This window comes from Callorhinus ursinus, unplaced genomic scaffold, assembly GCF_003265705.2.
Source record: "Callorhinus ursinus isolate GAN/ISIS: 27379988/994484 unplaced genomic scaffold, GSC_fseal_2.0 scaffold9, whole genome shotgun sequence".
Classification (NCBI taxonomy): Eukaryota; Metazoa; Chordata; class Mammalia; order Carnivora; family Otariidae; genus Callorhinus; species Callorhinus ursinus.
In genome coordinates, this window is record NW_027397071.1 from 1,885,489 (window position 1) to 1,900,708 (window position 15,220).

At 41.2% G+C, this 15,220-nt stretch overlaps 1 protein-coding gene and 1 long non-coding RNA gene across 2 annotated transcripts; both read right to left on the reverse strand.

Annotated features, from left to right (window-relative positions):
• Nucleotides 1-370: 370 nt before the first annotated feature.
• LOC112824658 (RNA-binding motif protein, X chromosome-like) lies at nt 371-1,653 on the reverse strand. Its single transcript, XM_025872622.2, has one exon. The coding sequence runs from the start codon at nt 1,587-1,589 to the stop codon at nt 417-419; it is 1,173 nt and encodes a 390-aa protein (XP_025728407.1). The 5' UTR covers nt 1,590-1,653; the 3' UTR covers nt 371-416.
• A 1,855-nt stretch (nt 1,654-3,508) lies between these two features.
• LOC141373338 (uncharacterized) lies at nt 3,509-6,312 on the reverse strand. The gene is made up of 3 exons (XR_012379216.1): nt 6,223-6,312; nt 4,875-4,976; nt 3,509-3,909 (listed from the first exon to the last, which is right to left on the reverse strand). It is a non-coding gene; the product is annotated as an uncharacterized lncRNA (long non-coding RNA).
• Nucleotides 6,313-15,220: the final 8,908 nt, after the last annotated feature.

Here is a 15,220-nt window from a genome sequence, read left to right on the forward strand (position 1 = left end):
GCCATTCTGACAGGTGTGAGGTGATATCTTATTGTAGTTTTGATTTGCATTTCCTGATGTTGAGCATCTTTTCATGTGCCAGTTGGCTATTTATATGTCTTCTTTGGAAAAATGTCTATTTATGTCGTCTGCCCATTTTTTTCCCATTTCATGGAAATTTTTACTCCGAAAATTTTAACAATGCAGACATTACATTCAAATGACTTATCTAGTTTTCATCAATTAACATTAGCAATTATGAAATTACTTTGAATACTTTTTTTCCATCTTATCCATCTTATTCAAAAATTCATGGAGGGCAAGTTAACATATGCCTTTCCCGATTAAAGTAATATTTTTCTTTTATTAGTACTAAAGTAACAGAAAAGAAGTAGTTAAATTTCCTCTTTGACAAAAAATTGGTACAGAACTTATTTTTAATATCTGCTATGGCCTCCTCTTTCAGATCGGTTTCCCCCACGACCTCCTCCGGAAGCCCCACAACTTGAGCTACAATATGATCCACGAGAAGGGTACGGCCTATCCATAGAGGGTGGAAACCCTCGTTCTTGTCTGCCACCATGCTCACGACTTATGTAGAGATCACTCCGGCTGCTTGAGTAACTTTCCCGACCTCCACCATATCCATCACGTGTACTGCTATAATCATCATAGCGACTGCTTCCATCATAACTCAGAGGGGGCCCACGTGCTAGCTGTGCACCACGGGAGCTACCATAACTCTCATATGATTCTCTGTAAGAGCCTCCACTTGAATGTTCAGAATAATCTCTATCACAACCACCACCATAGCCATCACGATCACTATATCCTCTAGAGTACTGTTCATCCCGAGAACTCAAATGGCCATAGTCACGGTATGCATAGTCTCTAGATGGTGGAACATAATCCTTGGTGTCTTGGGAACTTGGGTAATCTCTGCTCAAATAACTGTCTTTGGTATTGTAACCATCATCTCTTGGTGAAATATAGTCATCTCTCTGGGAAGACACTGGCTCTTTGTGCGAAGGACCTCTATAATTTTCTCTCCCACCTGATGGTGGCCCTCTTCCTCCAATCCCTTTATTGCTATGCCCGGGAGCAGAAGGAGCAGATCTTTTAGGAGGAGGACTTCCACTTCTGGAAGATGGGCCTCTTTTAACTGGAAAGGGCCCCCTGGAAGAACTCATGTTGAGGGTAAGAGTATATTCTCCATCATCCAAGTGTCCTCCATGTGAGGAATGCCCCCTTGCTCCTCCACTTCCTCCTCTTCCACATCTCACACTTCTTGGATGGCCTCTGTGTCTTGGATGAGGTGGTGGCTTCCATCTTCCACCACTTTCAAAAGATGGTTTGTTGGCTTGCTCCACTTTAATTGCTTTTTCATCCAAAGACTTCCCATTCATATCCTTGGCAGCATCTTTAGCATCAGCTGGGCTCTCAAATGTAATAAAAGCAAAGCCTCTGGACTTGTTTGTTTCTCGATCCTTCATCAAAAGAACTTCCACTATGTGACCATATTTCCCAAATACTGCTTCAAGAGTCTTTTCGTTAGTCTCGATATTGAGGCCTCCTATAAACAGCTTCGCAGGTCTATCTGCTTCCACCATTTTGCTGTTAACTGCTTTTTTATCTCCAGTTTTCCTAATGTCTTGCCTTAACCCTCCACTAAGCGACCACCAGCTCATCTTCTTTTGCCCATTTTTAAATTGGATTATTAATTTTAAGGTGAGTTTTAGAAGTTCTTTATATATTTTAGATACTATCCCTTTATCAAATATGTCATTTGCAAATATCTTCCTCTATTCCGAAGGTTACCTTTTAGTTTTGTTCATTGTTTCCTTCACGGTGCAGAACCTTTTTATTTTGATGTAGTCCCAATAGTTTATTTTTGCTTGTTTCCCTTCCCTCCGGAGACATATCTAGAAAGATGTTGCTACAGCTGATGTCAAAGAAATTACTGCCTGTGTTCTCTTCTAGGAGTTTTATGGTTTCAGGACTCACATTTAGGTCTTTAATCAATTTTGAATTTATTTTTTGTGTGTGGTGTAAGAAAGTGGTTGAGTTTCATTCTTCTGCATGTTACTGTCCAGGTTTCCCAACACCATTTGTCGAAGAGACTGTCTTTTTCCCATTGGATAGTCTTTCTTGCAGATGAAATGATACTTTATATAGAAAACCCAAAAGACTCTACCAAAAAAAAAAAAAAACAAACTGCTAGAACTGATAAAGGGATTCAGTAAAGTCGCAGGATACAAAATCAACATACAGAAATCTGTTGCATCTCTATACACCAATTATGAAGCAGCAGAAAGAGAAATTAAGGCAATAGTCCCATTTACAATTGCACCAAAAACAGTAAGATTCCTAGGAATAAACCTAACCAAAGAGGTGAAAGATCTGTACTCTGAAAACCATAAAACACTGATGAAGGAAATTGAAGATAACACAAAGAAATAGAAAGACATTCCATGCTCATGGATTGGAAGAACAAATATTGTTAAAATGTCTATGCTACACAAAGCAATCTACATTTAATGCAATCCCATCAAAATACCACCAGCATTTTTCACAGAGCTAGAACAAACAATCCTAAAATTTGTATGGAACCACAAAAGACTCCAAATCACCAAAGCAACCTTAAAAATGAAAAGCAAAGCTGGAGACATCACAACTCCGTACTTCAAGTTATATTACAAAGCTGCAGTAAACAGAATAGCATGGTACTGGCACAAAAATAGACACATAGATCAATGGAACAGAACAGAAAACCCAAAAATGAACCCACAACTTTATGGTCAACTAATCTTCAACAAAGCAGGAAATAATATCCAATGGGAAAAGACTGTCTTTTCATGGAATCTTAGTCATCATCCTAAAATCTGTTGGCACAAAAATTTGTAGGACTTGGCACAGATAGTTTGGTAAACATATGCTAAATAACAATAATAATTGTAACAACAGCAACTAGAAGAACAAATACAAACCTGACTACTTATCAGGTTCCAGGGACCTTTCTCAATATTTACCTCATTAAAGCCTCATAAAAATGCTAATAAGATAGATGCCTATTATTATTCCTGTGTTACAGGTAAAAAAACATAGTGAATTACTTAATTATTACTTATCGCTAAATATTTATCCTTTTATTATTAAATAATTGTTATTTATCTTTTAAGTTTTCACTAATAGTTAAGTTTTTTTTTTATTGGCACTTAGAGTTCTGGTACTGTTTTTGGTGTGTGAGAGTTTTTCCCCACACCAGCCAGTTCTCCAACACCAGCAGGATATCCTACAATTCAACTCAACTGTCACACTGTCTGCCTGGAGGTAGCATCAGATTCCACAGGTTAAGGGATCAGTTCTACAAGACTGCTTCTGTCTTGTAGACTTATCATTTGTGCTTCTGACCCACCAGTTACAAAGTGGAGGTTCCAAGGACCCCTCCTTATGTTTGATTAATTTACTAGAGCAGAACACAGAGACACATTTTACTCACAAGATTCTTGGTTTATTATAAAAGGGATATAACTCAGGAAGATGGAAAAGATACATAGAACAAGATATGAGGGAAGGGACATGGGCTTCCATGCTCTCTCTCTGGGCACCACTTTCCCAGTACCTCCACATATTCACCAGTCCTGAAGCTCTTCCAAACCCTGTCCTTTGCAGTTTTTATGGAGGTTTCATTACAGAAGCATGATTGATTAAATCCAGTGGCTCTCGGTGATCGAACTCCATCTCTAGCTCCTCTCCACTGCCCTAGAGGTCAGGGGGACTGAAAGTTCCAACCCTCTAATCACATAGTTGGCTCTAGGGGCAACCTGCTCCCATCCTTAGGTGCTTTCCAAAGGTTACTCATTAACATAACAAAAGACACTTTTATTGCTCTCTTCACAGGGAATTCCAAGGGTTTTAGGAGCTACTTGCCTGCAGAAGGGACAAAGATCAATATGTATTTCTTATTATAAATCACAATATCACAGCACCCTCGCTCGATCTAAATGTCTGGGAGACATATTTACTATGCAAGAAACGCTAAGGATGAGAGACTCTTAACTACAGGAAACAAACTGAGGGGTGCTGGAGGGGAGGTGGTGGGGGGGATGTAGTAACTGGGTAACAGGCATTAGGGAGGGCACATGATGTGATGGGCACTGGGTGTTATATGCAACTGAGGAATTATTGAATTCTACATCTGAAACTAATGATGTACTATATGTTGGCTAATTAAATTTAAATAAACATTTTTTTTTAAAAGAAAAGAAACACTAAGCAAAGAGTGGAAATCCTACACATACAACTAGAGTGGGAATGACTGCATTATTCTCACCTGCTCTGTTGGCTGACTGTATTTTGCTTGGGTCTGACTTAGTTGCAAGTGCAGATTCTAATGTCTATATTGATCTCACTTAGCTCTCTACCAGAGTGCTATATAATTTCACTTGTAAATCAATGTTAAATTGTCATCTTTGGGTACAGTCTTAAAATAACAACAGACTTCCAAGGTAGATGCTGGTGCTTCTTAAGCAGATTTGTGTTTTCTGATTTTCATGGGTTGCCATCCCCTATGGTGGTGAGTAAATGTTTACAGACTGTTTTGCAAGTTCTATTTTGTCATCAATTTTCTTGAGAAACAAATTCAGTTTTAATATTTTATTACACTTGCACTTCCATTTTTTAACTTAACTGCTACTGATGGATTTAGTACAAAATAAGAAAGTATTGCCAAACAATAAAATAGTTGTAGACTACTGCCATACTGTAAATAACAAAACCACTATAACAAGAGAACTCAGACTGCTCTTTCTACTCTATGACAAGACTATCAGGCCTATATTTCTTGCACATATTTCAGATTCACCTACTTAATAATTTTCCATGTTTCTACTGACCTCACTCAAGATGACTTTCTGTCATTTTCTAGTAGTCTTGAGCATCTCTTAATTCATGGCAAAGGGCACTGGGGTCTATCAACAAACACCTTGTATGCTGTCCTAGGAAAAGGGAGTGTTAGTCACATTGTACCAAGGACGCTCAGGAAAAGAGAGATAGGTCATCACTAGTGTCTTTTAGATTTTAATATGTATTAAGGTGAGGACTCTGTTTTTTAACTATATTTCTCACATATTACTAAATGAGAAAAATCTAGGAATAAGAAGTGGAGGTCTACCAAACTCATCCTAGCTTACTTTAATAAAATAACTAAGTGTCATTGAAAAAAAAAATCTGGAATAAATACTAACCCAGACCGGATGCTGGAACAACAGGTGTCAACTGGGATTATTCTGTGCAACCCAGGTGAATAGTCAGATTCCCTTTAAAGCCCCTTACAATCCCAAGTGATTCCAACATGATGCTAAATGAGTGAGACAACTGCTCATCTCCCTGTAATTTCAAGACCTGATGTTTAGAGTGGTTGAGTCCTGAAATGACTGGAGTCTTCCTCATTGATAGTCAACTTCCATTTGTTCTTTTAATATTTATTAAGCACCTGATAAATAAGAGATTACTGAACTAATTCCTTGCCTTCAAGGAACTCACAGTACAGCAGGAGAATCAGGAAAAAAGCCAACAATTAGAGTACTGCTCACTGTTCTGCCCTGTCACCACTTATTAGTAGGTTGTCCTCCCCATATATTTACACTGGCAGAGTGTTTCTCTCTCATTACTTCTGATATATGAAGGACCCAGCCTAGTACCTGGTGTCACTTTAAGAATTGAATGAAGTGCTACATTAGAGGTAAACCTGGGTGACTTGGCATTACAGAGGATAGGCATAAATGAGATAGGAGCTCGGAGATGGCTACTCAAGTAAGGAACAAATGAGCTGAACTCGAAGGGCAAGGAGGACTCAGCAAGTTGGGAAGGGCAGGAAGGTGCCTTCCACACAGGGCGAATGATGTGTGTGAATGCACAGACACAAGAAACAGCAGATGCTTGGGGAAGTTATTCTGAATAACGTGGCAACAAGGTGGTGGCATGGCAGGAAATGAGGCTGTGGGTGGGGCTGGCTAAAGCTCGGGAATCTGGATCAACTGTAGTCATGAGGAAATCACAGTTGTTGTGGGATGCCACTCAGATTTAAATTGCTTTTCTGAGGATCTGAAGCTCCAGTTATACCCAAGAGTCCCTGGTCCTAAAGAATAGTGATGTAATCAAGAGAGGAATCCAGAATCAACTTGGCTATTAACTCTTGGAAAGAAAGGGATCAGCCCCTTCTCAAGTCCAATGGTAGCAGACCTTTTACAGGAGTCCAAAGGCTCATTCATCTCAGCGCTCCTGTTACTTTTGGGTCAGCAGTGGTGGAGAGCCTGCTTTCAAGTACTCAACTTATCCCTGTAAAGAAGTAAATAATTGAAGTAATTAACTACTTAAATCAAAAAGTAATAAAAATGGGTCTGAACTCTTTAGATTTGCTTTTCCAACATATTCCCTGCAAATTGCCTTGACTTTCCAGTTTGAGCATTTCCATCCCTCCCAAGGAAGAACGTTTGGCAGGCTGGGAACAACTAGCTTCACTGGTGATTGCAAGCAGTGGGAATTTCTTATGACTTCGTGTGAAAGAGTATATCGGTGTGGAAGAGATGGGGAGGAGGTAGCATAACACAGAGACTGAGAACCTCTGTCTTTTTGACAGTGACTTACTTTGTCTGCACTACTTCTGAAATATCTAGCATTTTTTTCCTGGTGTCATCTCTTGCTGAGAATATTCTAGCAGTTGCCTTGTTAGAATTTCCATCTCTGGTGTCTAGCCATTGTTAGGGGATCAATTCCCATAAATTACAATCTCACTATTTTTTAAAAGATTTTATTTATTTATTTGAGAGAGAGTGAGAGCAAGAGAGATCACATAGGGAAAGGGAGAAGCAGACTCGCTGATGTGGGGCTGGATCCCAGGACCCTGGGATCACGACCTGAGCAGAAGGCAGATGCTTGACCGAATGAGCAAGCCAGGCGCCCCTACAATCTCACTATTAATGCCGCTTCAGCCTCATGTCCCACTACCTCTTACTCACTCAACTTCCCCGCAGCCAGACTGACCTAATTATTTTTCTCCAAACATATCCTGCACTTAACCACTTCTATATCTTTGCTCTTATAGTTCGCTCTGCCTGCAGTGCTCCCTTCTGGATACAGTTCAAACTCTTTGAAAGTCTCTCTGATCTTTTAGCTAAAAGGAACTCTTCCTCTTCCCAACTCCCATATCAGTTTACCTATGCTTCCTTTTGGTGCTTAACACTTTTCACCTTATATTAGGGCTATTTATATACCAGGCTTATTTTGTAGACCTTTCCTTGAAGTCTGTGCCTCACCCATATTTGTATTCCTTAGACTTCTATCACAATGCCTGACTCATGGTGGGAAGCCAATGAATGAATGAATGAACTCACGGTGTGTGGGGACCTTCCTCTGCCAAAGAGGTGTGTAAAGTTGATGGCATTTCTGAGCAGAGAGTGTCAAACTGCAGTGCCTCTCTCTCCCCAGCTGCTGGCTTATGGGGTACTAAAGTCCCCAGCTGCAGACAGCTGTACCAGTTGGGACCAGCTGAGCTTCTAGCTGCATCCACAGGATGAAAACACTCATACAGGGGTGAGACTTGTCTTACCGATGACTAAGTTGGTCTTAAGTAGTTGTGTCCCTGGGAAATCTATCCACATTTCTCAGGCTTCTTTCAGGGTGGGCTTCTGGGCATTAGTACCACTTGTTAGCTACAGTCTGCATAAGTGCTTTGGTCTTATTTCTTTGTTCCCTCAGTAAGGGAAGTCCTGCATTTCTAGGCCCTTGGATTTTTTTGGATTCTCTGCGCATAGTGGCTGGTGTTGTGATGAGCCTAGTGGGAACACCTGTTACGGCAAAGGATTATTATTTACTTCAACTCTGCCCTTTTCTCAAAGAACTTTAGGAAGATTACCAGAGAGAGAGAGAGAGAGAGAGAGAGAGGGAGAGACATAGCACAAACATGTTTTTTAAAGTGAAAAAAATTAATGTAAAGGAAGAATAGACCTTGAACATTAAGATGATTAATGATTAACATAGAAAATGATTGAGATAGAACATGAAGGTCATAAGACCCTGTATATATATTACAGGTTTACTGCAAATCAGACTCTAAGCTTCCTAGAAACCAGAAAAAAAAAAAAGAGGGAAAGATACTCAATTACAGGAATCACAGTGTCTGTAAGACAAGAACAAACCAACTGTTCAAGTGGGGCATCTCTCTTCCTCTGCCCTAAGAAATGTTATTCTGTACATTGTGTGGAAAAGTGTGCTTCATGATACAGTGATACAGACAACAATGTCTTTAAGAACACTGAAACACAGCAGCGGAGTCTAGGTCGGACATATATCTGATGATAGACCAAATATCCCCATGAGAAAGAACTGCTGTAGAGACCAGTGATTTTTCTCCTGCTCCTTATATCTTCAATCCCACAAATATTTCTATTTGAAATTAAATAGCTGATACTCAGTGTCATCCAGGAGTAAAGGTTTCAAGGGGCCAGACTACAGCAGAATACACTGAAACCTAGCAAGGCTATGGTAGTTGTTCATCTGATACCAAAAGAGGAGGGAAGCTTAGTCAAAACTTGGTTAATATCATTGGAACCAGAAAGTCAGTGAAATCCAAATTCACAACTTGAACAGGTGAGTGGGTAAGTCTTAATAATAGCTGATTCTTAAACTCCTACAGTTAGGGCAGACATACTCTGGTTGGTGCTGAGTCCCTTAAAGTTATCCTGGGAACCCATAACTACCACCTCAACAAAGTACTCTGGCCTTTTCACCAGACAGGGGTACATTCTTGTCACCTAGAGGAAAAGGGGTACCATGTTGGTGTAGTGGAAATAAACTGGTGATGGCTGTTATCCTCTGAGCCACATTCAGTAGTCTCCAAATGGTAGGATCCAGAATTAGGAAAGGCTCTTATTAAAAGGAAATTATTTTATGAATTACCTTCCCACAGAGAAATGATAGCTTTATTTAATGATTATGAGAGTGGAGACCACCATATGGGGGAAAAATATCATTGAGTATTTAGTATGTGCTAGCACCTATGCAAAGGGTATGTTATATAAGTGAAGAAATGTATAATTTTAGACAGTAGGACTAGAACCCTGAGTGGCAGGAAGTAGATCTGAGTTAGTATAAGGGGTATTTTAAAAACTAATTCAAGCTGCCAAAGGGCTGCTTTAGAAGGAGGGGATGTCTGAGCAGAGGCTGGTCAACCATTTGCCAGGAAATTATGCATCAGTAAAAAAAAATAAACCTGGATACCATTTTAAGGGTGCTATTCAATGATTCTATGAAAAGTGGGATGCTGCCACCCAGTTATCAAAAGGAAATTTGTTTCCATCTGTATTTCCTATTTTAGTTGGAATGGGCTTGTGTTAATCCCCAGTCACACTCCCTGTCTCTGACTTCTGGAGCCTGATGGGCCCTAAGGCATGAAAACAAAAGCTGAAGTCCAAAGGACAGGAAAGAAACAATTGGTCCGTGTATAGACAGATTCTGTATCTATCAAGGGTAGACAGACAAAGGCAGTCTCCTTATACAGCAATAAAATCATTACTTCTTCGAAAAACATTTAGTGAGCTCTTACATTGTGCATAAGCCGAGAAGAGGAAGGTAATTGTGGACAAAATAATGGGGTGAGGGTGGCAGTGCTAGAAAGCTCACAGTCCAGCAAGGGCAGTGAAAAAGCTCAGCCAGAGCCATCAGGGCAACTGCGTCTGGGGTGAGGCTTTGACTTGACATGGCCTTCCCTCCCATGGCTTTCTCAGACACCCACCTGATGCTCCACACCCAAGAATCTCATTCGTGTTGGCAAAGCCCACCCACATGTTCATGGAGAAAGAGGGAACAGAAAACATGGCAGTCTTGACATGGCCTTTGTGGCTGGGACAAAGTGAAGGAGAAAGAGTGGTAAGAAATGAGGTCAGAGTGATGACTGGGGTCAGATCTCAGGGGCCTTGGGAGTAATTATAAAGACATTCACTGTGAGCGAGATGGAAAGCCATTGGAGAGTTTTGAGCAGAGGAGAAATTCTGGATTTTATTACTAAAGGATGCCTCTGTGGCATCTGAGGCTACTATTTTGAGTATTCATTGTCGGGAGTTAAAGGAAGGAGCAGGGAGGGTGGTTGAGTGACTTGGGAAAATTCAGGTAAGACTCAGAGAGAGGTTTGGGTGGCTAGGGCAGGGCAGAGTGATAAGGAATGGCACACAGGGCATGAAAATGATTGGAACAGGGCTTCAAGAAAATTGATCTGGCAGTAGGGATGAGAAGAAGGAGTGTATGGATAGTAGGAAGAAATTGGCGTCCTGGGACAGTATTCTCAAAGGTGAGCCATAGACCACTTACATTTGAGTCATAGGCAGAGTCTGTTAAAATACAGATTCCTGGGCCCCTGACCAAATCTATAGAATTAGAATCTTGCAGGAGCCATTGTGAGGCCCTCACTAGGTTATTTTGAACACCAAAGTTTGGGAACCACAAAGGACTGAAGTCCCTAAAATTGAAAATCAACAGTGTCTATTGATGGAAATTTCAAGTTTAAAGAGAACAGTATACGAATATCAGAGCTTTTTTATTCCCTTTAAAATAACATTATTTAATGGGAGTGTGCTAGAAGCTACAGTTTTTTGTACAGTTTTATGTGCTAGACACAGTCCTAAATAATTTACCTGTGTGTCAGGGAAAAATGGTTTATGACTAGGGAAATGTTTTGCTAGTGATAAACCCACCAACCCACCCCCACCTCCGGCCATCTAAGACAAGGGGACCCTAGAAGAGTCTTTATCCTGTTGAGTGGAGCCATGCGTGTGGAGTTGCTGATCAGAAGCTGAGAAGTTGTGACAAGGACAAGGCTCTGTATAAGAAATGGAGAGGGGCACCTGGGTGGCTCAGTTGGTTAAACATCTGACTTTTGGTTTTATCTCAGGTCATGATCTCAGGGTCACAAGATGGAGCCAACATGGAGCCCTGAGTCAAGTGTCAAATCGGGCCTGCACTCAGCATGGAGTCTGCTTGAGATTCTCTCCCTCCCCCCCTCAAATAAATAAATAAAATCTTAAAAAAAAAAAAAAGGTTGGAGAGGAGCCTGGGATGGTGCTGGGGGAGGGGAGTCAGTACCCGGAGGAAAGGAAGATGGAAAGGTTGGCCTTGAGCAGGAGAACCAGAGAGACAAGAAAGATGAAGTGGCAAAGGCCCATAAAAGGACTCTTGGCCATAGGCAGAGATGTTGCAATAGGATTTTATGAAGTTTTGTCAGGTAGTCTGTGATGTTTACCCTCTTCCCTGCCACCTCCCCTATCAATTTTTTACCTATACAACCTTGGGATCTGTTTTGGGGATTGCAGTGATGTGCTGGACTGTGCAGTGAGGGGGCACAGAGACTGACCAGTCCCCTCTGGTTTGTACCACCATCAACTCGTTCAGGCTAACAGCAACTTCACAGGGCTTGCCAACTTTGCCACCCAAGGCCATCCTGCTTGCCTCCTCTCTCTCTCCTGTGTGAGCCCCTGTGGCTTTTACAGAATCTGTGTAGTAATTTTATTTATTGCCTCGGTGTTTTCTAGGCAGAGAATCTGGAATTAGAGTGACCTTTCGCCCACAGCAGCTGCTGATTTATCGCAGAATCTGTTAGAATCTTGACCAGATGTTCCTGACACGAAGTTATTTAATTTGAAATTGGCTCAGCTGGAAAATTAGGTTAAGGGTTTTTATAGTCACAATACAAGGCAGAAATTTTACCCTTCTTTTATAAACCCAAGGTGCTGGTGGTACAAACCACATTTCAAGGGAGTTAAAATTCTGAACCAGGCAATGTTACATCGTATCTGGGAGAAAGACAAAAGGTGGGAGGAAAATTCAGTTGTTCTTCCCAGGGCACTCACCTCTGGGGCCTCAAGGATGGCTGTCCAAAGCTGTAAAGAGACTACAGATGTGCGGGAGCCTCAGCAGAGCCCAGGTGAGAAAAGGGGGCAATCCCTTGGCACAAAGAGGGGGCATGTCCTTTTGCTCCTCACCTCTGCCCTAAGCACCAGAATCACTGCTGTTGATTAACCAACTGCCTGCTAGGTCAAACTTTCCATCATTAGGTGGTCCAGGGTACCTGTCAGAGGCCCTGCCCTCTTTAGTGCTGTGTGAAAGTTTCAGAGCCCTCACCTCGTCCTGGAGCTCTGCCAGGGGAAGCTGGGTGGTAGCTGCTCCTGCCAGGAGAAGCAGTTTGCTGTGTTAGAAGGAGGCATTACTCAAGTTTCTATTCATTGTCGGAAAATCAGGCCTCTAGGTGAGGATGACTCAGAGGTACAGCAGAGCCTACAGTAGAATCATCTCAATTTGGCCTACCCCAGGTGGAATCAGAGGCTAGCGGGCGGCAGGGGGCAGCCTCAGGGAAGCACGGCCCTCCTTGAGTCTAGTGCTTTAAGAGAAACAAACTGGAACACATCTGGGGAAGAAGCTCAGACCTTATGACAGGAAGGAAGAAGTGGCTAGAGAAGAGAAGTCTTGGCTGAAATTTCAGGACAAGTGGGGTGGGACAAATTATTTCAAATACCAAAAGACAGCCTGACTTGTTCTGTGGGGCCAAGGAGGAGGTCAGGGTGTGGCCAGTGCAAACCACAGAGAGGCAGATTCTTGGGTAAATGTAAAAAAGAATATGGTCATTCCCTGTCTCCAGAACTGCTTGGATAACCACTCAACAAATGTGCTAAATGGGGATCGGGATGAGGATTTTCCTTAAAAGACCTTTCAAGTCCCTCAAATCTATAATTCTAGACTCAGGTCTACTTTTTAAATGTTTTCTACCTTTTATGTGAAACTGCCTACCTCACTCTAGTTATTTGATAAATTAAGATAATAAAAACTCTTTTCACTGGAATATTGAGAGAACATAAAAGGCACCATATGTGTAGTCCTTCAAATCTTTCAGAATGACACTTAGTGTCTACATGCAAAATATGTGTTTTCCATTTAATTATATTAAGGGGTGAGTTAAGCAAATTATGCAAACTGAATGAATTGGATAGTGTGGATATTTTGAAATATTTACCACAATTCTGCAGCCAAGGAAGATTCAAGTTCCTGATTCTTATTCCCTTGAACTTTTGCATCTGGATTTATTTATGCTGAGAATGATACCCACTTCCTAACCCACAATTCTTCATGGTAACAAACCCATCACATCCACCCAGGACAAATGACTGCACCCCAACCTTGGTCAGGCTAGTGAGTCAAAGGTTCCTTTCACACAGGGGTTGAATCTACCAGAAACTACCATTCTTTATAGAGTGCATAGAGTTGAGCTGTGTCTTTATTAATTAAAGCAGTAAGATGAAAATGTTGACTGCAGGGGGAATCATTCATTATCCAGAAGTATTGTCCATACTTGCCAAACATCTGGATTTGGTGGAGAAACATCTGAGTGGTTCAACTGAATTTTTCTTTTTCACTTGGATGTTTTGGTGTCATGTAGGCCCAGCCTCAGTCAAGACTTGGAGGAAAACTTGGCAGAAAAAAAAAACCCAGAATGACTTAATGCTAGCATAACAGTCTAAAAAGAATAAAGATTTTTTGTTTACAGTTGTTCTGATGCGAGAAGACATTGGGAAAAAATTCTTCTAAATGAGTCAGTGAACAATGCCCAGGCAACAGAAAATAATGAACTAAGCTTTTAGACCTCTTACACAACTCAGGTGAATGACTGGTAAATTAGGAAGCCATGAAAATGGTACAATGTACGATGAACTGTGAATCATTTTAGCAGATATACTTGGAAATCCCGAATGCACCAATATTAACAGAAAACAATAAACTATGTTGTGGAGCATGAAAAAGTGTATGGAAGAAACCACTTATCTTTTTGAAGGCTGATGAAGACTGGAGGAGAATCCCAGGAATCTAGCTAATAATAAATACCATAAGACCAAGTGGAGAAAGGAGGAAAAGGATTTTGAACAGTATTTTTCATTAGAACGTGGCTCCTTAGCTATTGAGGATAGATGAGCTCCACCTCCTTGCAGGCCTCTTAGGGGCTCATGAAAAGGGAAGGGGTATAGGATGTGTGTGGTGAATGCATCTCAGGGCAAAGGAGACTCTTAGGGCTTGACAATTTAATTGGTACCACAGTTGTGAAGCTCTGCTCAGAGCAAGGAAATCTATAACATTATCCCTTCTTCATTTCTCCCCTCTCCTGGTCTTTCCTATACCACCTGCAAGTTAGTGAAGTTCTTATGTACCCTATCCACTCCTGGTCTGGAAGATGGGAACCTTAAGTGTTGGTTTCTTCCATACCCCACCCTGCCAATTGTACACTTAACTTCTCTAGGCCTGCTTCTTCCTCTGTAAAATGGGCGTATTAGGTAGTATTACCTTTATGACAGCATCCAACTGCAGGATGTTAAAATCCATAAGAACTAAGCAATTATTAGATAAAGCAGCAGTATTTGGAATGTTTAAATGCATTCGCAAAGTGATATTTCTTACTAAGCACTAGGATCTGAGTGCCATCCTTAAGACCAGGCATTGGGCTGTGAGGTAACAGGCAAAGAGACATGGGGAGAAGTACTAGACACAGTGTTCTTTAAAAAAGATTAATGGAGCATGCAAATGGTACCAGGCTAGAAGAAGCAGACCCCAGTGTGGGCAAGCATTGAACACATGAATGATATTAAGAGATTATAGAAGTATGGGTGGAAAAGAATGAAACAGGATTCAACTTGGAAAAATGCAAAGTAATGCATTTGGGAGCAAGTAACCAAAAACATATGCGCTCGTGATGTTTTGTGGCAACAGAATTAGCTGGAGACATAGTCATCATGCCAGTGAATAGAAGATGGATGATCTCTGCACCCCTAGGGGAGGCCACACTTGGAATTCTGAGTTCAAATCTCTCCCTTGGAAAGTAAGGGATGAAAAAGAAAAATGAAGAGGTCAGGAAAGTGCAAAACCAATAATTAGGTAGTTAAAGGTGGTTGATTTGAGGGGAAGTTTTTACAATTTCACAGAATGGGCTGGCTGGTATCAGACTATGGTAGGAGCACAGAGCATCACGAATCCCAGTTTATCTGTCATGGGATCAGAGACTATTAAGAGAAGGAGGTGGTCTTAGAAACTGACTCCATCCCTCCTCCATTTTGCAAATGAAAAGACTCAAATAGTTCAAAAAAGGGAATAGTTGATTAAAGTGTTGTCTCAAGCAATAGAAGCAAATATGAAATGTCAGGGCCTCTTGGTT